The 23211-nt window shown below is 33.4% G+C and overlaps 1 protein-coding gene across 6 annotated transcripts in view; it reads left to right on the top strand.

Annotated features, from left to right (window-relative positions):
* Positions 1-23211, top strand: part of Aplf (aprataxin and PNKP like factor) — a 110529-nt gene that overhangs the window by 70930 nt on the left and 16388 nt on the right. For all 6 annotated transcript variants that reach the window (XM_013514729.1, XM_013514732.1, XM_005385664.2 and 3 more), the window contains one exon: positions 5649-5774. In XM_013514729.1, coding sequence (XP_013370183.1) covers positions 5649-5774 — 126 coding nt within the window. The remainder of the gene's footprint in view (positions 1-5648; positions 5775-23211) is intronic.

The following is a 23211-nucleotide window of genomic DNA, read 5'->3' as shown; positions in this document are numbered from 1 at the left end:
ATTAATGAATGTAATTTACCATATTAGTAGGTTGTATTAGTGTGTGAGGGATATATATTAGTGTGCAATATTAAAGGATGCTATAGCACACCATGCACTAGGAGGCTTAAATAACAGAAGTTTATTTTCTCACAGTACTGGAGGCCAGAAGTCCTTTAGCAGGTGTCAGCAAGTTTGGTTTCTTCTGAGATCTCTCTCCTTCACTTATAGATGGCTGATATCTCCCTGTCTGCCTTTACATGACCTTTCTTCTGTCCTAACACCTCACTTGTGTCTCTCCCTCATTTTATAAGAATACCAGTCATACTGGATAGGGCCTTACCCATATGACTTCATTTAACCTTAATTATCTCCTTAAAGGCTCTGTTTCCAAATACAGTCATTAGGGAGTAGGTTTTCACCATATGAATTTTAGAGGGGCACAATTCAATCTATAACACAGATTAAACAGAAAAGTCATAATCATCTCAGTATATAAACTCACTTAATAAAATTTAACATTCCATTTATGAAAAATATTCTTAATGTATAGAACTAGAAAAACTTACTTAGTTCAATGAAGAATATCTACAGAAACTAAGAATTTAAAATCATACTTAATGGTGAAATGTTAAAAATTTCCCATGATGTTAGGAATTAAACTATGCCTACTATTTCTACTCTTATTCAACATTATAATAGAGATCATTGATAATACAATAAAGGAAGAAAAACAAATAACTAATATGGGTTGGAAAGGAAGAAATAAAACTATAATTATTTAAGATGACATGATTGTAAAACAAAAAATTCAGATTATTTTCAGATAAATTATTTGCATTAATAAGTTATAACACAGCACTAGATTCATGTAATATCTCAAAGTAAATGCATTTCTATAACATTTACAGTAGTCTCAAAACCTTAACTACTTAGGACTAAATCTAACAAAACATACAAGACATATATGATAATTATGATGGGACATTAAATAAGCCTTAAATTAATGGGGGAGTGTATCACTTGTATACATTAAAAGACTCAATATTGTGGATATATACATTTACCCAAAATTGACCTATAAATTCAGAGCAATTTTTTATTAAATTCCTTCTAAGAAGGTAGGGGTGTGTGTGTGTGTGTGTGTGTGTGTGTGTGTGTGTGTGTGTATTGATAAGCTGATTTTACAACAGAACGCTAAAAGACCCAGAACACTGAAACAGTCAAGTGCAAACTTCAAAGACCCCACCACATAGCCAACTGTATAGTATTAGTATGAGTGGACAAACAGTGCAAAATAATAGAGTCTATACCCAAACCTACATGGCTGTCTTTATAACAAAAGTGCCACTGATGATCCAGGAGTTAAGGATCATGGACTTTGTATCAGTGGTATTTGGTAATTTGTTATTCATATGAAAAATAAATCTTAATTTCTGTTCCTTACCTAACAGAAAAAAATAAATTCCATATGGATTTAAGAAGTTAAAACATACAACAATAGAGTTAGTAGAGGACTATGTAGGAGAATATATGCATGGTATAGGAGCAGCAGAGATTTCCTGAGTGTGACAAAAACTAATAATCATGGTCAGGTAATCCAGTCGGTCAACTGAAGAATATTAAAATTACTACTTTAGTGAAATTGAAGTGTAATCTTAAAATAATGAAAATGTAAGCTGTAAAACAGATGAAATGTTTGCTCTGCATGTATCAAAGCAGTTTTATCCAAAATAAGTAACTCACTGTCAATAAGAAAATGATTGACAACTCAGTAAAGATCAGGATCAAAAGAGGTTCACCAAAATAGGTCTTTAAGCATATAAGAAGGTTTTTAAGGATTTTTAGTCATTAGGGAAACACATTAAAACACGGTGCTACAGGTCCAGGTTTGTCAAACTTTTTAAAGGGCCCTGCAATAAATATGTTTGATGTCTTTGGCCGTGTGGCCTTTGTTGCAGCTGTTCAGCTTTGATGTTGTAGGGCACAAGCAAGTAGATTTAGACAACATGGACAGTGAAGATGTCAACACTACCTAAATTAATCCATAGATTTAATGCAATCCTTATCAAAAATCCATGTTCTATTTTTTCAGAAATAGAAAAATCCACTCTAATATTCATATACTCTTAAGGAATCCTGAATAGCCAACATACTGTTGAAAAAGAATCAAGTTGGAGGTCTCATCCTTGTTGATGTCACAACTTCTAGCAAAGCTGTAGTGACCAAAACAGAGTAGTACTAGCACAAAGGCAGAAATACATACTGGCAGAATAAAATAGAAAACCCTGAAATAAACCCTAGTATATATGGTCAAGTAATATTCAACAACAATGTCAAAACTATTGAGTAAGGGAGAGGATAGGATCTTTTTTTTCTTAACAAATAGTACTAGGAAGACTGGATATCCACAGGCAAAAGAATAAGTTAGATGCTTACCTTGTATCATATTTAAAAATTAAGGTGGATCAATGACCTTGTCTTAGTTCCTTTTCTCATTGCTGAGACAAACTACCTAACACCCAGAGTTAAAGGGGGAAGGGTTTATTGTAGCTCAGAGTTTGTAGAGGTTCCATTTCATAGCTGGCTGGCTCTAAGGCAGGGTGGCATCGAGAGCAGGTAGGCAGAAGGCAGCAAGCAGCAAGCAACAAGCAACAACAGCCTTCTTTCTATCTCTTATATTTTAGCCATGCCACCCACCCTTAGGGCAAGTAATACTCACACCCTTAATCCTAGTATCACACTTTGAATCAATCCCAGCATCACATCCTTGATCCCAGCATCACATACCCTCGGTCCAGCCACCTCTGAAAAGCCCCACCTATGACTGCATGAGGCTTTGGGTGTATATCTAGATACAAACCTTAACAGACCTAAATAAAAAGCCTGAACTTATAAATATCATAAAAGAAAACAGGAAACGTCTTCACATCGTTAGACTTGATGAAGTTTTCTTCGGTATGACATTGAGACACAAGCCAACAAAAATAAAAATAGCTAAACAAGACTATATCAAAATTGGAAATTTCTATGCATCAAACTATATATGAGCAGAATAAAAAGGTATCAATGGAGTGGTAGAAGAATACACACAAATTGTGTATCTGATAAAGTTAATATCCAGAGTTACAAAGAACTGCTACTCAAAAAATAACCTGATTGAAAGAGGTAAGATCTTGAATAAACATCTTTCCAAAGAATACATATAAAGAACCCAAGAACATATGAAAAGTTGCTTAACATTGCTTATCCTTAGGTAAATGCAAATCACATGAAATGTCACCTCACATCTATTAGGGTGGCTACTATGAAAAACAAATCAAAACAGGACATAATAAATCTGAAGAAGTGGAACCCTCGATGCACCTTTGGTGGAAATGGTACACCATTTCTACCAAAGTGGTACAGCCACTGTGGATAAACTAAAAAGAGAAGTACCACATGATAAAATCGAGTACTTCTATGCTGGATATTCAAAAGAATTGAAAGCAGGATCTCAAAAAGAATTATCTGCACGTCCATGTTCACAGCAACACTATTCACAGTGGTCAATAGGTAGAAGGAACCTAAATGTGTCAGTGGATGAATGGATAACGTGCAATATATACTTACAGTGGAGTATTTATTCAACCTTAAAATGGGAGAAAATTCAGACATAAGTTCCAATATGGATGAACTTTTATGATATGTTAAGTAAAATAAACCAGCCGTAAAATGATGAATACTCTGATTCCACTTGTATGAACTATCTGAAAATAGTCCAATCATTGAAACAAATTAGAATAGCAGTTACCAGCAGACAGGGGTAGGGGAAATGGTGAGTTTTATTTGAATGGATTAGAATTTCAATTTTGCAAGGTGGAAAAATTGGGGCAATTTGCTATACATAATGTAAATGTACTTCACACTAGTTAACTGAACCCTTGTGGTGGTTAAGATGGTAAATTTTGCTATGGATTTTTTACCACAATTTTTAAACAAGGCAATAGGCCAGATTTGGCCTGCTGGTTGTCAGTCTTTGCTTTAAATACTCTTACACACAAACAAAAACAAAACAAAAAACTTTGCTTTAAATACTCTTACACACAAACAAAAACAAAACAAAAAACTTTGCTTTAAATATTCTTACACACAAACAAAAACAAAACCAAAATACTCTTACACACAAACAAAAAACAAAACAAAAAATCGCCAGATGGTGGTGAAATTCTTGAAAATCTGTTACTCTAATAGCTGTCAATGGAAGTGATACTAATACAGTCATTTTGTAAATTTGGCAATATTGGTCAAACTTAAGCATATTCATATCCATGACCACTCCTCACGATGTCCTCAGGAAATGTCTATCTCTGTGTACCAGAAAGCCTTACATTAGAATGCTTACTGCAGTATCATTTATAAAAGTAAGCAGCCTGAGTAACCCACAATTTCAAGAGTAACATGGATAAAGTGTAACAGGTTTATAAAATGGAGTAATACAGTAATGAAAATGCACTACTATTACAATGTAGCAACAGGGATTAACCATACAAATATAAAAATTAGACTTTCAAAGTGTGTACTATGCATTTCCAGTTAAGTTAAAAACCAAGTAATACTAATCTTCTATAATATCACTTCTTAAAAGTACAATCCAGAGACCTGTAGAAGTTTCCAAGGACATATCTCGGATAAATTTGCTAGGTCAAAACTATTTTTCATAGTACTATTAAGATTTTTTTGTTGGTTTCTTTTTCACAGAGGCCATATGACATGTGTCACTGTGAATGAATAACAGATATGAGAAGTTAGACACATTTTTTTAAACCAGGCATTATGTCTCCACAAATTTTTTTCTTAGGACATGTTATTTGTGATAATATGTAAAAGGATTTAATTATTTTAAAAGAAATAAATGTATTTTTGCAGTTTATCCTTTTTAATTTTTTATTTTATGAAAAACTAAGTTTTATAGCAAAATAATGAGAAAAGAAGTTTGTGCTCTGTGCATCATTATCTTCAAAGTAGTTACTGAGAGTACAAGACAGAAACCAAAAGATTCTTACAAAAAAGAAACATAATAACACAAAATTTTCTAATGGTATAAAGAATCTGCATGAACAAAAGCTCTTCAACCTTTATTAATTTTTAAGAGTATCACAGAGTACTGAGACAAGAGTTTGAGAAACACTTTGAAGTGTTTCTTCTAAACAAGGATAGTTGCCTTTACATTGTAAAATGGGTTCATTGATTGAAAGGGGGCACATGAGGACTTTACACAATGTTGGAAATATTTTTTTAAAACTCTTTACTAATAGTAAATATTTGTGTTTACTTTATTAAGTCTTTAAAGGCTGTATACTTGGGAAATTTATGTTATATATTTATTATATACCTATATTACTGTGTAAAGAAATGTTTGAAAATTATCCTTTAATATTCTTAACCTGTCACATGACACCAGAAAGTCATTATGTTTCCATAAGAATCCTGAACTGACTAGATGTCATGAATTTCATATCATCAACATACCATATTGATGTCATCTATGTTTATGTTATCGGTTAGCAAGTTGGTTCATGTTCTGTAATCATCAGATGTATATTGTTTTGTTTCATGCTATATTCACTAAAAATCTAGAATATCCTAGTAATTTTCTTTTCCTGGTAATATATTTGTCACCCTTATAGAAAGAATCCTGTGCATTTTCAGCACTTTAGCCACCCTGGCGATAGTGATTATGGAGGTGTGCCCATCACGGGTCAAGATGAGACTGAGGAGCGACCTGAGTGTCCCTACGGAGCATCTTGTTATAGGTATGGAGTTTAAAATGCTTGCCTGTACTGCCTTCTTCCCTAAACTGTCTTACTTGTTTGGGAACAAGTATGATCTGCTTCTCATCTCCAACCTTTAGTGTGGTTTTAAGACTTTCATATGTTGAAAATTTGTATTTTGCTAATAGGATATGGTTCTCTATATAACTCTAAATTGTTTGAGTTATTAATCCTGTTAAGTACTCAACATTTTTCTTCATTCCTAACTTCCTAACGTGTGCAAATCAGATGATTTCAAAGCTTCTGATGCTATCACAACATATCCTCTATTGAGATTCCTAGGTATGATATGTAAATCCATTCAGGATGCTATCCCTGTCTTTCTCAACTTTCTCTTTTCCTGCTCCTCCACCATTTTGTAGCACTATGTTATAAAAGAAGAGTAAGACTACCTCTCCTCTTGCTTCCATAACTGGCTTCCTCTGTAGCATACACAAGTAAAACTCATGTCTTGAGATTGTATTTATTTCTTTACCAGAAGTTCTCTCCCTCCAAGGAGCAAGTATTTTGAGAGCAAGAACATCTATCCTTGGTATCTTACAATTTTGTTTAATATTCTGGAAACATTAGCCCAAGAAATTAGACAAGAGAAAGAAATAAAAGGAATAAAGCTAGTAAAGGGAGAAGTTCAATTACCATTATTTGCAGATGACATCATTCTCTATATAGAAGACCCAAAACCCCATAAAAGACCACCAGAAGACTTCTAGAATTAATAACCAAATTCAGTCATGTAGCAGGATATAAAGTCAGCACTCAAAAATCAGTAGCATTCCTGTACACAAATAAACTCAGAGAGAGAAATGAGGGAAACCACATCTTTTATAATAGCATCAAAAAAAAGAAATACTTGAGAATCAATCTAAGGAAGTAAAAGATCCTTACATTGTTTAATGAATGGATGAAATTGAATTGAACCAAACTAACAAAGAAAGAAGTAGTGATTCCACTCTAGAGAGTATTAAGGACAGACAACCTTTGTTCTTAGGTAATTTTGAGTACAGGTTACTGAACCTACTGACCACCCTGAAGTTGCTGATATTTCAATGATTGTGGTTTTCAGTAAGATAGCAAAATAATCTTCTGAGACTGGAAAGGAAAATTAAAAGGCTTATACCTTTTCATTTGAAAAACAAGTATTTCATTCCAGCAAAAAGAACATTCTGCAGATAATAGGATATTATGATCAACTTTTCCAGTAAATTTGAAAATTTTGAAAAGTGTGCAAATTCATAGAAAAATACAAGCTTAAGAAACATATGAGAAAAATAGAAAATGAAAAAATCCTGTACCATTAGAGAAACTTAGTAATTCAAAGCACTCCAAAGAAATTATAGATCTATTTTATTTTACAGGCAAATTCTACCAAGTATGTAAAGAAACTCAAGCTTTACATGAACTAATATTCAAAAGAAGATAAAAAAGAATATATTCCCCAGATCATCTTATGAGTAGATATCAAATTCTAGCAAGAATAACACAAGGATGAAAGAGTATGGAACAAACTTATTTTGAAATACAGTTAAAAACTAATATGTTTGGATCGGGGATATAGCTCAGCAGCACAGTGCCTACCTGGCAAGCTCAAGGTTGTGAGTTCCATTCCTGGTAACAAAAAAAACAGTACCCTGAGAAAATACTCAGTATGAATCAAGCAATAACTAAAAAGAAAAATAAGTATAACATGACCAAGTGGGGTTTATCTTAGTAATGTATGTTTTATTTTATATTAACAGAATTTATCATGTCATCAGAATGAATATAAAAGTTATGTAGCCAATAGGTGGCAGAAAAGCGTGACAAAAATCAGCATTAATTTATAATACAAATTCAGTACAAAATAGGATTGGAAAAGAAAGTCTTTAAAGAGTACCTACAGAAAACTTATAACAAATATACTAGGAAAAATATTAAAAATTTCCTTTCTGAAGTCAGAAATGGCACAATAACGCTTTTTATTACTAGTACTTCAGTTTGTTACTGTAATGGAGATTCAGAGCGGTGCAGTAAGATAAGAAAAGGAGAATAGCTAAAGATTGAAAAGGAAGAAATAAACAGGTGATCACAAATGACATTACTGGCTATATAAGAAATACAAAATAGCCTACTGGTGAGTTATAAATATTAATAAGTGCTTAGCAAGGTTTCTGGATACAAAAATCAATATACAAAATCAATTGTATTTCTATATTTCAATGCCAACCAATTAGAAATTAAAAACCTGTAAAGACAATATGTATAACAACATCACAAGTACCAAGTTCTTAGGAATATAAATATAATAAAAAGCATAAAAACCTTTCTGGAGAAAACTTGGAGAAAAACTTTTTCAGAAGGAGATAAGTAATTATAAAGGTGGAAATGTTCATGATTCTACAAGTCAGTATTATTAAAGTGTCAATTTTCCTCAAATTGATTTGTGTGCAGATCCATTCAAAATCATAGAACTTCAGTGTAGAAATTTAGAGGGTGATTCTGAAATTGATATGGATATGTAGAAGACTAGAAATAGTCATTATAACCTCAAATAGTAAAGAGCAGGTGGTATGACTTGTTATACCTTAGAGTAACTAAAACAATGTGGTGTGGACCCAAAGATAAGGTAAAAAAACTGAAGCTGAACAGATCCAGAGACAGACAAAATGATACAGCTTTAAAGATGAATAAAAAGGAATTGTTAGGGCCAGGGATATAACTCAGTGACACAGTGCCTTTCTTGGCAAGTGCAAGGTCCTGAGTTCAATTCCTAGTACCAACAAAAAAAAAAAAGGAATTGTTTCATGGACTCAGAGCAGGGATTATTTCTTAAAACAAGATAGAGAATGCAATACTTACAATGGGAACATTTAATTCCAATGAGAACATTTAATTATTTGACTATAGCAAATGAAAATATTTTTAATCTATCAGTAGACAATATTGAGAGCGAAAAACCACAGGGTGAGATTAATAATTGCAACTCACATTTCTGACAATAGAGTATGTATATCCAGACACACAAAAAAATACCTCAAATTGTCATTGCTTTTTGGTTAATGACAAGCACTTTTCCCTAAAGAAAACCCAAATGGTGAACAAACATGTGAAAAAGTATATGATATCATTAATAATCAGAGAAATTATACACATACACACTTATTATTTGGAAGTAACTTTCTTTTTTCTTATTTGTTCCTTTACAAATATTTTCCAAAGACATACCAAAGACAAGTACTGATAAAACAGTTTTGAGATGTATTTCCCAGAACAAATATGTCTTACTCATTTATATTTTTAGAATACAACAGTTTGTCACTTCTCATGTCATAATTTATAACACTATGGTGATACACCTTTTATGATAATTTATAACACTATGGTGATAATTTATAACACTATGGTGATACACCTTTTATGATAAAACTTCTGTAATGGAGAACTTGACATATATATACACATGTGGAAAGAATATAGAATAAGTTCTGATGAAACCATCACCCAGATTTTACAGTTGGGCCATTGAACCTGATCATTATTATTTCACCTCCTCCCTTACTACTTGATATTTTTGTGTTTATATTATTTTGAAATAAATCTTTAAGGTGTTATCTTTTCATCCAATTTTATCCATAGATAGCATGTTTCTCTAAAAATATAATGGTTCTCTTAAAACATATTATAATATTATTAAAAACAATATCATTTAATATTCTGTCATATATTCAAATTCCCTTATAGTGTTATTTTTTTACGTTTTGTTTCTTTTTATCAATCTCCAGTTAAGGTCCATATATGACAAAAGTGACCATTTCTCTTAAATTGCTTGATAGATTCTTCTTCAATTTTTCCTTGTGATGTATTTTTGGAGAGAAGTGGTGATTTATTTTGAAAAGTATGCCATAGTCTGGATTAAGTGATTTGTTACAGGAGTATCATTTACTTTGTCCCACCCTGTATTTCCTAGTAGTTTTCAGCCAAAAATCTAAAGCTGTAATTAGATTATTAGTTCTAAAAATTATAAAAATAATGGCCTGGTCCAATGAATACCATGCTCCTCTTAGGCTCTATAGTACTTTTACTTTAAGGTCTAAGGTCTACTTTGATATTTACAAATGTTTGGGGATTGCGCTGATATTTTATTATTATTACTGATTGCTAATTAAATTCTATGTGCTGTATAACATACTGTTTTGAATCTAAATCTTTGGAAATTCAGTGAATTTAATTAAGCCCAGCACGTGGCCTACTTTTGTTGCATATACCATGTGCACTTAAAGGTGTGTTATATAGTTGCTGTGAGTCATTGTAGTGTGGCCTACTGTCATAGTGGAAGTAGAGCTCCTATTTTTTTCTGATGTGACCACCCAGATTCACTGGGTGACTTTCCCTGGCATCCTTTTCCTTCCTTTTTCTTCTACCTGTGTCCTAAAATATGTCTTATCAATAGCATAAAGTTGGTCCAGTGGTATTTATTTTTAATCTAGCCTAAATGTTTCTACTAGACAGAGTATTCAATCCATGTACATTTAACACAATTAATAATATATTTGGCTTACTTTACTTTTTCGTTATTTGTTCCATACATTCTGTGTTCTTTTTACTACTTTTCCTAACTTACTTTACATTTTTATTTCATATTTTCTTCTTGCTTAGCTTTTAAGTTATATTTTATTTTTTTAATATCTGCACTAGATTTCAATAGACATCCATGTTTTATTACAATCTACCTTACTAGTGGTACTTTAACCACTTCCTAAACAGTATAAGAACCTCGTGTCAGTTTAACTCAATTTCTTCCCTATTTGTCTACCCTCCTCTATTGTCATTATATATTTTTACCTCTACACATTAATTCAAAAGACGTTGCTATTATTTTTACTTTTAAACATTAACAGAGTCATAAATTTCATTTTTTTATATATGTATGGTTTGGGGTACCCTTCATTTATTACTAACTTTTTCCTTTTTTTGTGGTACTAGGAATTGAACTCAGAATCTTCACACTGAGCTGCATCACCAGTCCTTTTTACTTCTTAATTTGAGACAGAATCTCTGAGTTTCCTAGGTGGGACTTGAGCTTGCAGTCCTCTTGCCTCAGCCTTCCAGAGTGCTGGTCTTACAGACATGTGCCAGCCACCATGCTCACCTCTTCCTGAGTTTTTATCCTTTCATATAGGATCATTCTCTTTTAGTCTTAAAAACCTCTAGCATATTTCTTGTAGTACAGACCTTCTGGAAAAAAATTATTTTAGTTCCTTGTCTGATGATTTTCCTACTTTTAATTCTTTTTTTGCGGGCTCGTTTCATTGGATATGTAGAATTCTAGTTAAGCAGATTTCTTTTTTTACTTCCATGTAACTTATGTCATAGTTTCAGTTGAAAATCAATTGTCTATCATTGTTGCTCTTTTGAAATTAATATGTATTCTTCTTTGAACACTTTGAAGATTTTTATGTTTACCTTTACTTCTCCACAATTTAACTAGCAAAGGCCTTTGGTATATTTTTGTTTATATTCATCCTATTTGAGATTCACAGAGCTTTTTTGCACATGGATATTTTTCATTACTTTGCGGAGACTGTGTGGCTATGGTTTCATCAGATGTTGCTTGCATCCCATCCCTTTTTCTCTTCTTAGAAATCTAAGTAAGCATACATTAAAGCTTTGATCATATTTTGAATGTCTTCTTTTGCATTGTTTTGTTCTTTCTTCTTCTGCTTCTCTTCTTTTCTCTTCATCCTCCTCTTTCTACTCCTCTAATCTGAAAAACATTTGCTTCAAATTTGACATTTACTACTTTACTTGTCTTTGAGTTTATTAATCCTGTTTTCTCTTTTGTCTAACCTACTGTTTAACGCACTTTAAGAGCTCTTAATTTTAGGAGCTGCATTTTCCAGCTCTACATTTTCTTTTTTTCTGATTCTTTTTTTTTCTATAGATTCTAATTTTGGGTGAAATTATCCAATTTTTCATGCATTACCTCCATTTTTTTTTACTTATTTAATATGTTCTTTAAATTATTGTTCTTAACTAGTTTCACATTTACATTTGCTAGCCAACATTTCTGGTTCTGCTTTTTTTCCTCTCTTGATTGATTTACATTGTCTCTTCATGTCTAGTAATGTGTACTCTAATTCTGACCTTGTTTATAAAAACAATTTTAGCAACTATAGATGTTATCCTCCGTTACTGAGGGTCTCCCCTCCACATGGTGCATAGGGGCTTATTACCTCTTTCCAGACAGGGATTTGTAGATACATACTAGCTAGGTTGGAGTTTTAGTAAAACTTAATTTTGCTTCGGTTTATCCTTCAACATGGCTTTTTTAGAATTTTTTTGAGAGGTAGGGCTATGTTTTCCTGGCTTTAAAACTTCCTTTAGGAGATTCAGCGCTTAGTCCATTGCCTACCACTCATACACGTTAAATTCTGGCACATTTTTGAAGGAATAGCATTTACGTGTTTGTCGTAGATACCTTCCCTTTAGAGGGACTTGGTCCTGAGACACCATATGAGTGGGAGGTTTCATACTGATGGACTTTGAAATTTTAAATCCAGATCTTTAGTTTCTCATGTATCCTAAGAAATCAACAAATATTTCTTAGGAAAAATGTTTTGTCTTTGGGAGTCCTCTAGTCTCCAACCTGTCATGACAACTCCACCGAAAGCATGAAAACCTTTATTAGTTTCTCTGTCTTCAGATGGAACCTTCTGTCTGGGCTGTAATGCTATTCTTAACCCACACCAAAAATTGACACCTGCCTTTAGGAAAGAAAACAGGCAGTGATTACCAGCTCACACAGGTAGGGCTTCTTCATTTCTGGAATTGTAGATAACCCAAAATTCTCACTGCTGCCATAACTCTGTCATATAAGAAATTTTTACAATTTGACAGGGGTTTTCCTAGTTGTTAAAACAAGAATACTGTTCCACCAAGGTGCCCTACACCCTTTCCAGAAGCAAAATACAAATATGCCTGTTCTTAAATAGAATGAAGATAAAGTACAAAGACTTACTAAGAATGAGTCCACCAAAAATCATTATCTGTACGGGATCAATCTCTTTAAAAGAGGTCAGAACAAGGAAAAGTCAAGAAAAATTATTCCCAGGCCAGCAGCCTGCATGTACTAGGTAAACTTTAATATCTATGTCGAAATGAACATATACATAGGTGTGGCACATTGTTTTTATCTCTTGAGCTACTTTGCATTCTCATTCTGGTTGCAGATAAAAATTTAAGATTTTTTTCTTTTCCTAAGTTTAATTTTGGAGTTCAGAGAGAAATTTTTAGAAATGTGAGATGTGATTGCTTGTTCTGCCCTACTGTTTTAAGAATAAATAAATGGCCATTAAATAGATTGACTTGCCTAAGACTCTGAGGCTAGGAGGATCAAAACCAAATCTCTTCCCTCCTCTTGTTCAAAATTTCTCCACAGTCTTGCCTGACCACTGTTAATCATGTGTTTTTAAACATTAAGATGCACCCCATACTGGGGCTTGAGCCCAGGGCCTTTACACTGGGCTATATATATTCCAATCCCTTTTTTATTTTTTTCTTTTTGACAGAGAGTCTTGCTAAGTTACTAAGTTTCCTGGGCCAAGCTTGAATTTGTGATCTACTGCCTTAACCTTCCAGAGTTCTTGGATTGTAGGTGTAAACCACCATGCTTGGCTGGTGGTTGCCTTTTTAAACTAAATAATAAAATACTCTTTTGTATTTAAAAGAAAGAACAGAAAACCTCCGGAAAGGTATTTTCAATAAATCATGAATGTTCTAGGTCAACAAGATAGAGTACTAAAAACTCTAGTTGCAGGAGCCTTTGTGTGTGTGTGTGTGTGTGTGTGTGTGTGTGTGTGTGTGTGTGTATACACCTTCTCTTACCATTTTTGGTTAGGCAAATAAATAAGTCTAATAGATTTATATTATATCATTGCTATGCTGAACCAGTGTTATATTATGATCAGCCTATTCTTTAACAATCTTGAGAAAAAATTCTATTAGCCATGTACTGTTTTGTGGTAGAAAATAAGCCTACTGTGTCAGAATGATAAAATGTTCTAATTTAGTTCCTTTATAGGCAAGTGTAAATACACACCCAACTTTTTTCTATAGCCACAGAAGAAAAATACTGGCATTTCATAAATCATAAAATCACTCACCAAAGTCAACAACAAATTATTACATTTAAAAATGTGGGAAAATATGTATTCCAAAAATAGGGTTGTATGAAGCTTGTTTTCCATGATGGATGATATATTTGGAAGGGAAATGAAATTCATAAGTTGCAACATGTTTTTTTAAATAAAAAAAATTCTTTCACAAAATAAGGTAAGAATTATTCTCAGTAAAACTATTCTTTCAGGTGAAATGCTAGGTTTATTTTTTACTTTTTGCTTCCCGGTCTTAGGTTCTAATCACTTGCAAGTTAGTTTTACTTTTTGATATATCTAGATGATCTCAGATACTGCCTACCTAAATAATGTCTACACACCACCTTCTTGGGTTTATAGGATATTTTGTTGTGTTTCAAGTATTGTCATATAGGCACAAAGTTTTATCACTGTGTAGAGCAAATATGTAAGTAAAGAATTGTACATGTAGGGTATGTTTCATTTTCAGCCATTCTGTGCCATTAATAAAACCAGGAAAAATAAATATTGATCACATATGGAAGTGCATATTATAATAAAAATATAGATTCCCACTACTCCTTTTAAGTAGAATGCTGATGTTTATAACAGGATATATAGTTTTTAAATTTTATATTTTTCTATAACAATATCTATTGTTTTCTATAACAATATCTATTGTTAACATTTTTGACTTGTTATACATTTCTAATCTAAAAAAATTAAATTTCACTTGGAAAAAATGGTAAGTTGGAAGCACTAAGAGGTGTTGTCATCTGAAGTAGTTTCCCACTTAACTGATTTATTTCCCTTCTGCTATACACTGCTATTTGGCAGAATAGAAGACCCACTCAGTTTAATGGTTTTCATTAGTTTTAGGCACTTGTTTGAATTAGAACATTAGATACATAGTGTCCCGCATAACCCAGTGATTGCTGTCCCTGCCTCTGCCTCCTTCACTTTCCTTGATGAATAATAGGACTTTGTGCAGTGTGTTACTCTGATTCATACTTGCTAAATTAGGCACCAAACTTAGAATATATACGTGTGAAAATGAGTGGAGTCTATGCTTACCCAACTTATTGTAAATATATACAATTAAACTTGTGTACATTTTCTCAGATGTATGAAATTTTAGATAGTCTTATGTAGATAAAAATGTTGGTGCCTTGCTGTTTTTCAGAAGCCAGTATCCTGTTGTAAAAAAATTATAATATCTTCTAAGAGGGGTAACATGAGGAGGCCTATCATTTACCAACTATAAGTGTTCTTGATATAATGTTAATCTGCAACATGGCTTGTATAGTGTGAAAGAATACAATGTTTTGCCACAAATATGGTTAAGTTTTGAAAATATATATATATATTTTATGTATGTAAATTCCTTTTTTTTACTGATTTAGATTCACAGCTATGATAGTAAATTTTTTACTATTTCCTTATTTATTTTTGAAAAGTGTTCCAAGTTAATGTATTATCATAACTGACTATATATGTAGATACTCACTTTAAATTACAGATAATCACTTTAAAAGCCATGAATTTAAAAAAGAACATATTTATTTAATACAGATCTAGATCATAGTATTAAGGCAAAAAAAAAATAGATCTTTATAATGGGACTTTAGTTGTCAGGTAGTTGGGATGTCCAGAATCAGTCATGTAAGGCTGCCATGGTCTGAGTGTCTCCTAGGATTCCTGTGTTGGAAACTTAATCCTCAAAGTCATATGTTAGTGGTATTTGGAAGTGGGGCCTTTGGGAAGTAATTAAGATGAGATCATCAGGTCATCAGTATGGGATCTCCATGATAGCTCTAATGTTCTTGTAAGAAGAGAGCTCCCCACCACCATCTTGGACTTTCTAGCCTTCAGAACTGTAGTTTACATAAACCTCTTTTCTTTGTAAATCACCAAGTATGTGATATTGAGGGATAGCAAGAGAAAATAGACTATGACAGAGGCTGTTAATTGCTTTAAAGTTAAGAGTAATCAATGTTGGTAGCATCTAGACCATTTTTAGGTTCCGCATATAGAGGAAGTAACTTTTCATCATTTGCCATGCTTATAGTTGTTTACTCGTGTTTAAGAATATAATCCACAAAGAAAGTACCTTAAAGTAAATATTAATATTAATCATTCAATACACAGTTTTATGTAAGACTTGGCTGTCATTTTTTTTAAAACTTCACTCAAGAATCATAGTAACAGCATCAGTTATATTCATTTATCCTTGAAATAATATACTGGAATGTCTTCTGTATTTTGTTTTCTTTCTTATTTATTTAAATATACATTCATTTTCATGATAATAAATTCATTTTTGTTATACTGACTGTTATATAAATATTTTCAGAGCTTTTAAGGCACACATAGTAAATTATATTGATTTTCAGTTAAAATTCAATATTTTCCTTTACAAATTTATTGGTCATTAGTTTTTTTTAAATTTTATTTTATTAGTACATGTCTGTAGTCCATAATGTTTCATTCATCTTCAAGAGTAGGTACGTGTACATATCTTGATCCTTTTTTTAATCCCCTTTGCATCCCCATTTTTCTCCCCGTCTCTAAATCTTCTTTCCTCATTTTCACTGTTACTGTTACTATTTTTAGTTCATGTTTATGACATATAATGTTTACATTCACTGTGGGTATTTGGTACATTGCACATCTTACATCTTTTATTTCCCTCCTCCCCCTCCCTACACCCTGGGTCTCCTATACTCCTTCCCATTTGTAGAAGATCTGTCTCCCTGTTTCTTTCTATCAGTCCTTTATTTTTGTTTTTATGTGTTCTTGGCCTTATTCAAGTGAGAGATGCCATATGGCATTTAAGCTTGTGTGTCTGATTTATTTCACTTAACATTGTATTTTCCAGGTGTATCCATTTTCCTGAAAATGTCGAATGTTATAGCCGAGTAGTAGTCCATTATATGTAGATACCACTTTTTCTTTATCCATTCATCTGTTGATGGACATATGCTGTGTCCAGCACAGCTCTTGAAATTCTGGGGGGCGGGGGGAGAATGATGGAGGATGAAGAAATGAAGAGCAGAGTTAGAATGCAGAAAGCTGAGGTCAGGTGGAACCTCCTGTTCTGGTGGAGAAAAGTAACTGCCAATTATTGCAGCGCATTTATTTATACACTTGGGAGGTTGATGGGAGGAGAAACCCCTCTGCCTAACAGTTTGCTTGCCTGGTTTGCCTCGGGCTAGAGCAGCTTGTTCACATGGCTCACCTCAGGTGCTCTGTGTTCTTAGGGTTGGCCTTTTTCCAGCCCCACATGTGTAATCAGTCTCCAGCTTCATCCACTCCCCGCAGACATACAGGCCATCTCCAGAATTTAGCTATTATGAATAGTGCTGCTATAAACTTTGGTATGCATGTATGACTTTAATATCATATCTGACTCTTTGGAGAAGATACCTAGAAGGGGAATAGCTAGGTTGAGTAGAATTTCTAATTTTAGTTCTTGCAAAATCTTCTTACTGATTTCCATAATGGTTGTACTAGTTCACATTCCCACCAACAATGTATGAGGCTTCTCTTTTCACCACAGCCATGCCAGCATTTGTTATTATTTGATTTCTTAATGATTGCCCTTCTTTCTAGTGTAAGATAAAATCTTAGCATTGTTTTAATTTGCATTTTCTATGGCCAGAGATTTTGTACATTTTTCCATATGTTTGTTGGCCATTTGTAGTTCTTCTGAGAAGTATCTATTCATTTCACTTGCCAGTGTTTTGCCTGGACCTTTTATTTTGAATGGTCCAACTTTTAAAAATTCTCTATATATTCCAGATATTAGTCTTCTGTCTGAGAAATAGCTAGCAGAAAAAAAATCTCATTCTGTAACTTGTCTCTGTATTCTATTGATTGTTTCCTTTGATGTGCAGAAGCTTTTTAATTTGATATAATCCTATTTGTTGATTCTTGCTGTTATTTTTATGAAGCTGGTTTCTGTTCAGAAAGTCCTTACCTACCCTTATGACTTAAAGTATTTTACCTACTTATCTTCCAGTAAATTCATTTTTTCTGTGTTAATATTTAGATCATTGGTCCATCTTGATTTTAGTTTAGTACATGGTAAGTGATATGGGTCCATCTCTAAAATCGGGAATAAGACAAGCATGCCAATCATCACCACTTCTGTTCAACATAATACTCAAAACATTGACCAGAGTAATCAGGCAAGAAAAAGAAACAAAAGGGATCCATACAGGAAAGGAATAAGTCAAATTATCATTATTTGCAGATGACATGGTACTCTAAATAGGAGACCCAAAGAATTATACCCTAAAACTCTTAGAATTAATAACTAATTTCAGCAGTATAGCAGTATACAAAATCAGCACACAAAAATCAGTAGCATTCATACATCCCAATAATGAACTTGATGAGAAAAAAATTAGGAAAATACTACCATTCACAATAGCATTGAGAAAAATTAATTATCCAGGAATTAACCTTACCACGGAAGTGAAAGACCTCTACAAAGAAAACTATAGCATTCTGAAAATGGAGATTGAAGAGGACATCATAAAGTGGAATGATATCCTCTTTTCCTGGATAGGCACAACTAATATTGTCTAAATGGCCATGTTTCCAAAACTGATGTATACACTCATGTAATACCAATAAAAATACCAACCTTTGCACAACTGCAGAAAACAGTCCTAAAATTCATGTGGCACTGCCAGAGTGGCAAAGGTAATCCTGTTGCAAACGTAAGCAATAGGAGTATAGCAGGTGGCATCACAGTACCTGACTTTAAGTTAAACTATGAAGCAAGAGTAATGGCATGGTAATGGCAAGGAGACAGATATGTGTATCAATAGAACAGAATAGAGGATACAGAAACATACTTAGACACATTCGTCTATTGAATCTTAGACAAAGGGCCCAAAAACATACGTTGGAGGAAAGTTAGCCTGTTTAGCAAATGGTTATGGGAAAATTGGCTATGTATGTGCAGCAGATTGAATACTTTCTATGTTTCATGCTGGTTTACTCCTTCATTGCTTAATAAAGACTATATTTATTAATTCTCCTTTTTATTCTAAATTTGAGACCTTAATGGGATTGTTTTTATTTTGTTTCAGGTTTTAAAATGTGTTTAATTTTTAAAAAGCAAGATACATTTTTTGATAAACCAATATAGTATGACTTTTTTGAGTAAATAATGAGCATCAAATATGTGTTAGTATTTCAGGAAATTAAAATGGTTCTTTAGATTTATTTATTTAGTCTTTTAAGGCAGGGTCTTGCTGTGCAGTTCAGGCTGGCCTTGAGCTCACTTTGTAGCCCAGGCTGTTCTCAAACTTGCAGTGATCCTCCTGCCTCAGCTTCCTGAATACGGTGTGCACTACTGTGCCCAGCTTAGTTTTATTTAAAATTATGCTATAAAGTTACCAACTTTATGGAAGTAAATGAACATTTTCTATTCTTGCTACCATTGTCTGCTTAGTCTTTAAGTGTTCTCTATGATGAACTTAGGTTATGGTATGCTAATTCTGTAGCTCAACTTCGTATAAGTCATTTGATTTTCCTGGGCTTCAGTTTCTCAAGGAAATGTGGAAAACACAGAGAATGGATTGCTTGGCTCTGGAGTCCTCCACTCAGTGGTGGAGAAATCCAGAGCAGAAAACAATGTAGTTATATCCTGAAGTCAGCTCAGTTAGCCTTTTCTTTTTGCTATCTTTCCTTTTTCCCTACTTGCAGATATCATAGAGCCTAGAAGATATCACAGTCATTTCTAGGTGAGCTAGTTCAGCTTAATGGCTCTGGAGTCATATGTTTAATTAGCTTTATTTGTTTACAGTACAGGTAGTTTAGACTTAAATAAATCTTAACTTTTGGGGCTGGGGACTTAGCTCAGCGGCAAAAGCGCCTGCCTGGCAAGTGCAAGGTCGTGAGTTCGGTTCCCGGTACCGGAGAAAAAAATCTTAACTTTTTCATGAGAAGAACTCTTTTCTAAGTGTTTGCCACCTTATCTCTTTTGTGTGTGTGTGTGCGCGCGCGCTTTTGAGACGGGGTCTCACTGTGCAGTTCAGGCTGACCTTGAGCTCACTTTGTAGCCCAGACTGGTCTCGAACTCTCAAGATCTTCCTGCCTCAGCCTCCTGAGTGCTGGGATTACAGGCGTACACCGCCACCCCCAGCTGCCACCTTATCTCAGTACATAATATTCAGGCCCACAACCAAGAGGCACCCTTGATTCTTCTCTCACCATCCATTCAGTTCTACCATTTCAATCTTTAAAGTATATTAGTTTCCTGATCACTTTTTTTAAGTTCTCAGCCTCTAACATCTTAGTTATAAGCACTACCTTACCTACAGTACTGAATAGGTTCCTGATATCCTTATTTTCTCTCTGCTTTCCTGTAGTTTACTTTCCACATAGCAACCAGAGTAATTCTTTAAAGATAAGTCCTGTCATGTTGTTTTCTTATTCAAAAGCCTTCTAATGGCTTCCCATAACAAGGTACTTATTAGACTTCTGTTCCTATTATTTCTTCTTCTTAAACTAAACCAGTCTGTGTTTTTCCAAATACACCAGCTTGTTTCTACCACAGGGTCTTAGCAAATAAAATGACATTTGCTTTTTCTCTTACTGGAGTGTTCTTCCTCTGGGATACACTATTCAGAAATGTCTTATCCGACCTTTCGACCTAAGCACCTATCTGTACTCTTTGCTTTAGTTTTCTTCCTAGGAATTATTTGTGGAGTTATAAATACATATATTGGTTTATCCTATACACTGGATTATAGATCTCATGAAAAAAGAGCCTACTTGCTCACTACTGTGTCTTTTGGACTTATAACAGTGCTTGGTACACAGTAGGTATTCAACAAAGTTTTACTGATTGTATGAATGACATGAGTAGCACTAGGAACTACTCTGTTCCTCTTCAAACATTGTGGGATCATCATCAGGAAATATTAGAAAAGGTCAAATTTTCCATTGGTTCATTATAATTACAAAGATTTATAAGTATTTATAATAATGGAAAAATTTATACAACACTGTTTCCTATAGGTGTTCATTTGTTCTAAGGTAATGGAGATCAAAACCAGGACCTTGCACATGCCGGGCAACTGGTCTACCACCAACCCAGCTATTACTCCAACTCGTTGGCATTTATATACCTATATCATGAATATCAGAACAAAGCTTAGTAAATGTATATTTTTAAGACATAATACAAAAGCTGGTGTGTTTATGACATATGGTTTTATGTTTATAACTGAAACATTAATGTTAATAGTGCACATCAGTGAAAAAAAAAGCAGAAAAGATTTTTGAGACCTGCTGAGTTACAGAAAATGCCATTTGTAAAAAATGTTAATGTAAATTTTTTATGAATAAAATTTGATTACTTGCACTTATTATTAGAAAAAGATCTGGGTGGAATTTGCCCTTCAAACTTATTTTAAAATCTTCTATACCTTAAAGAGCTGTATGTAGTAGCAACTTAGTCAATACCCAGCTTTATGTGGAAAATACACTTTTGCTCTATTATGAAATAACTGGGTTTTGAAAATGGAATATATAATCCAAATGTTACAGATAATTATGTAGATGTGTGAAATGTGGTTGGGAAAACATTCAAAGCAAAATGGTATGTATTATTGAGGGGGAAATTCAGCCACTTCATCTTTTTTAAAGAGAAAAACACTAAAAACAATGATACAGAATTTCAAAAAAAATAATAGGAAATTAACAATGGTTCTTATAATGCATATTATTATCCTCAAAGTAGTTGCTCATATTACAAGAAAATAGGCATGCAAAAATATAAGCACAAACTGTTCCTTTCAATGAACTAAATTAGCAGTATAATCATCTTACTAATCATTTTGTGTGTGTATATGTATGTTCTTTTGATCAGTTTGTTTCCCTTTCACAATATCTATTGTACATTTTGGATCTTACTTACTCTTTCAAGTTCTTATTCTAGGGAGACAATATGATGTTTACACATGTAAGTCTGATTTATTTCACTAATGAGTATGGTCTCCAGTTGCATCCATTTATCTATAAAAACTTCAAATTCATCTTTCTTTATAGCTGAGTAGTACTCCATTGTATAAAAGTACCACATCTTTTTTATCTATTCCTTGGTTAGAGGGCATTTGGGTTGTTTCCAAGATTTTGCTATGACAAATTGTGCTGCTATAAACATGGATGCACATATATTGCTGTGGTATGGTGATTTTATTCTTCTGGGAACATACCCAGAAGGGAACTAGCTGGGTGGAATGGGACCTCTAATCTTAATTTTTAAAGGAATCTCCACACTGATTTCCACAGTGGTTGCACCAGTCTACACTCCCACCAACAGTGGAGGAGGGTTTCTCTTTCCCCAAAGCCCCACCAGCATTTGTTATTGGTTGACTTTTTGATGATAGCCATTCTTTCTGGGGTGAGATGGAATCTCAGTATTGTTTTAATTTGCGTTTCTTGAATGACCAATGATGTTGAACATTTTTTCATATATTTGCCATTTGTATTCATCTGAGAAGTGTATATTCATCTCAGATGCTCATTTTTGGATTGTGTCTTTGAATTTGGGGGGCCTGATGTTTCTGAAATCTTTGTATGTTCTAGATAGAAATTCTTTTTCTGAGAGACAGTTAGCCACTTCATATTAATTGCCAGTTACTAGGCATTTAGGATTAATTGCCAGTTACTAGGCATTATATAGGATTTTCAGCTGTTGTTGGGTATCTTAAAATGAAATTGATTTTTATGTCTATAAAAATAGCTAGCGCATGTAAAATCCCTAATAGCCTGCAGATGTTTATATGCATTACTGCATCTACCCTTGCAACAACCCCACGTGAGACAGCCAGTGTTACCCTTGCTTTTGCAAGGAGAAACAAAGTAGTTGTTTCAAAGGACTTTCCTAAAGTCACACAACCAGTAAACGGGTTAGTTTGAATTGAGGCTCAGCTCTTCTGACTCTGAAACCTGAACTCTTTCCATAACATAATGCTAGTAATCTAAAGTTTAATAAGCCAGATGAGAACCGGTCCAAGATGCAATGGTATTTTTTTTAAAGCATCTGTATTTCTTGTTGACCTGAGTGATTGATTGACTAAAGCTAAGTGTCTTACAATGCTGAGAAGTCTGTATCTCAGGAACCTGATTGCAGTGGACTGTGATTAATATGATTCTTAGATTTTCATTGTTTCCTGGGGAAGTAATATGATTTGTTAATGGCAGGAAGTTCCAATATATTTTAGTCTTAGGTTTATGTGAAACAATCCATTGAGTACTGCGACATTACCATTGTAGGTGTGAGTGCA

This window comes from Chinchilla lanigera, unplaced genomic scaffold, assembly GCF_000276665.1.
Source record: "Chinchilla lanigera isolate Chin_1 unplaced genomic scaffold, ChiLan1.0 scaffold00023, whole genome shotgun sequence".
NCBI classification, from domain to species: domain Eukaryota; kingdom Metazoa; phylum Chordata; class Mammalia; order Rodentia; family Chinchillidae; genus Chinchilla; species Chinchilla lanigera.
This window is presented reverse-complemented; position numbering and strand designations above follow the sequence as displayed.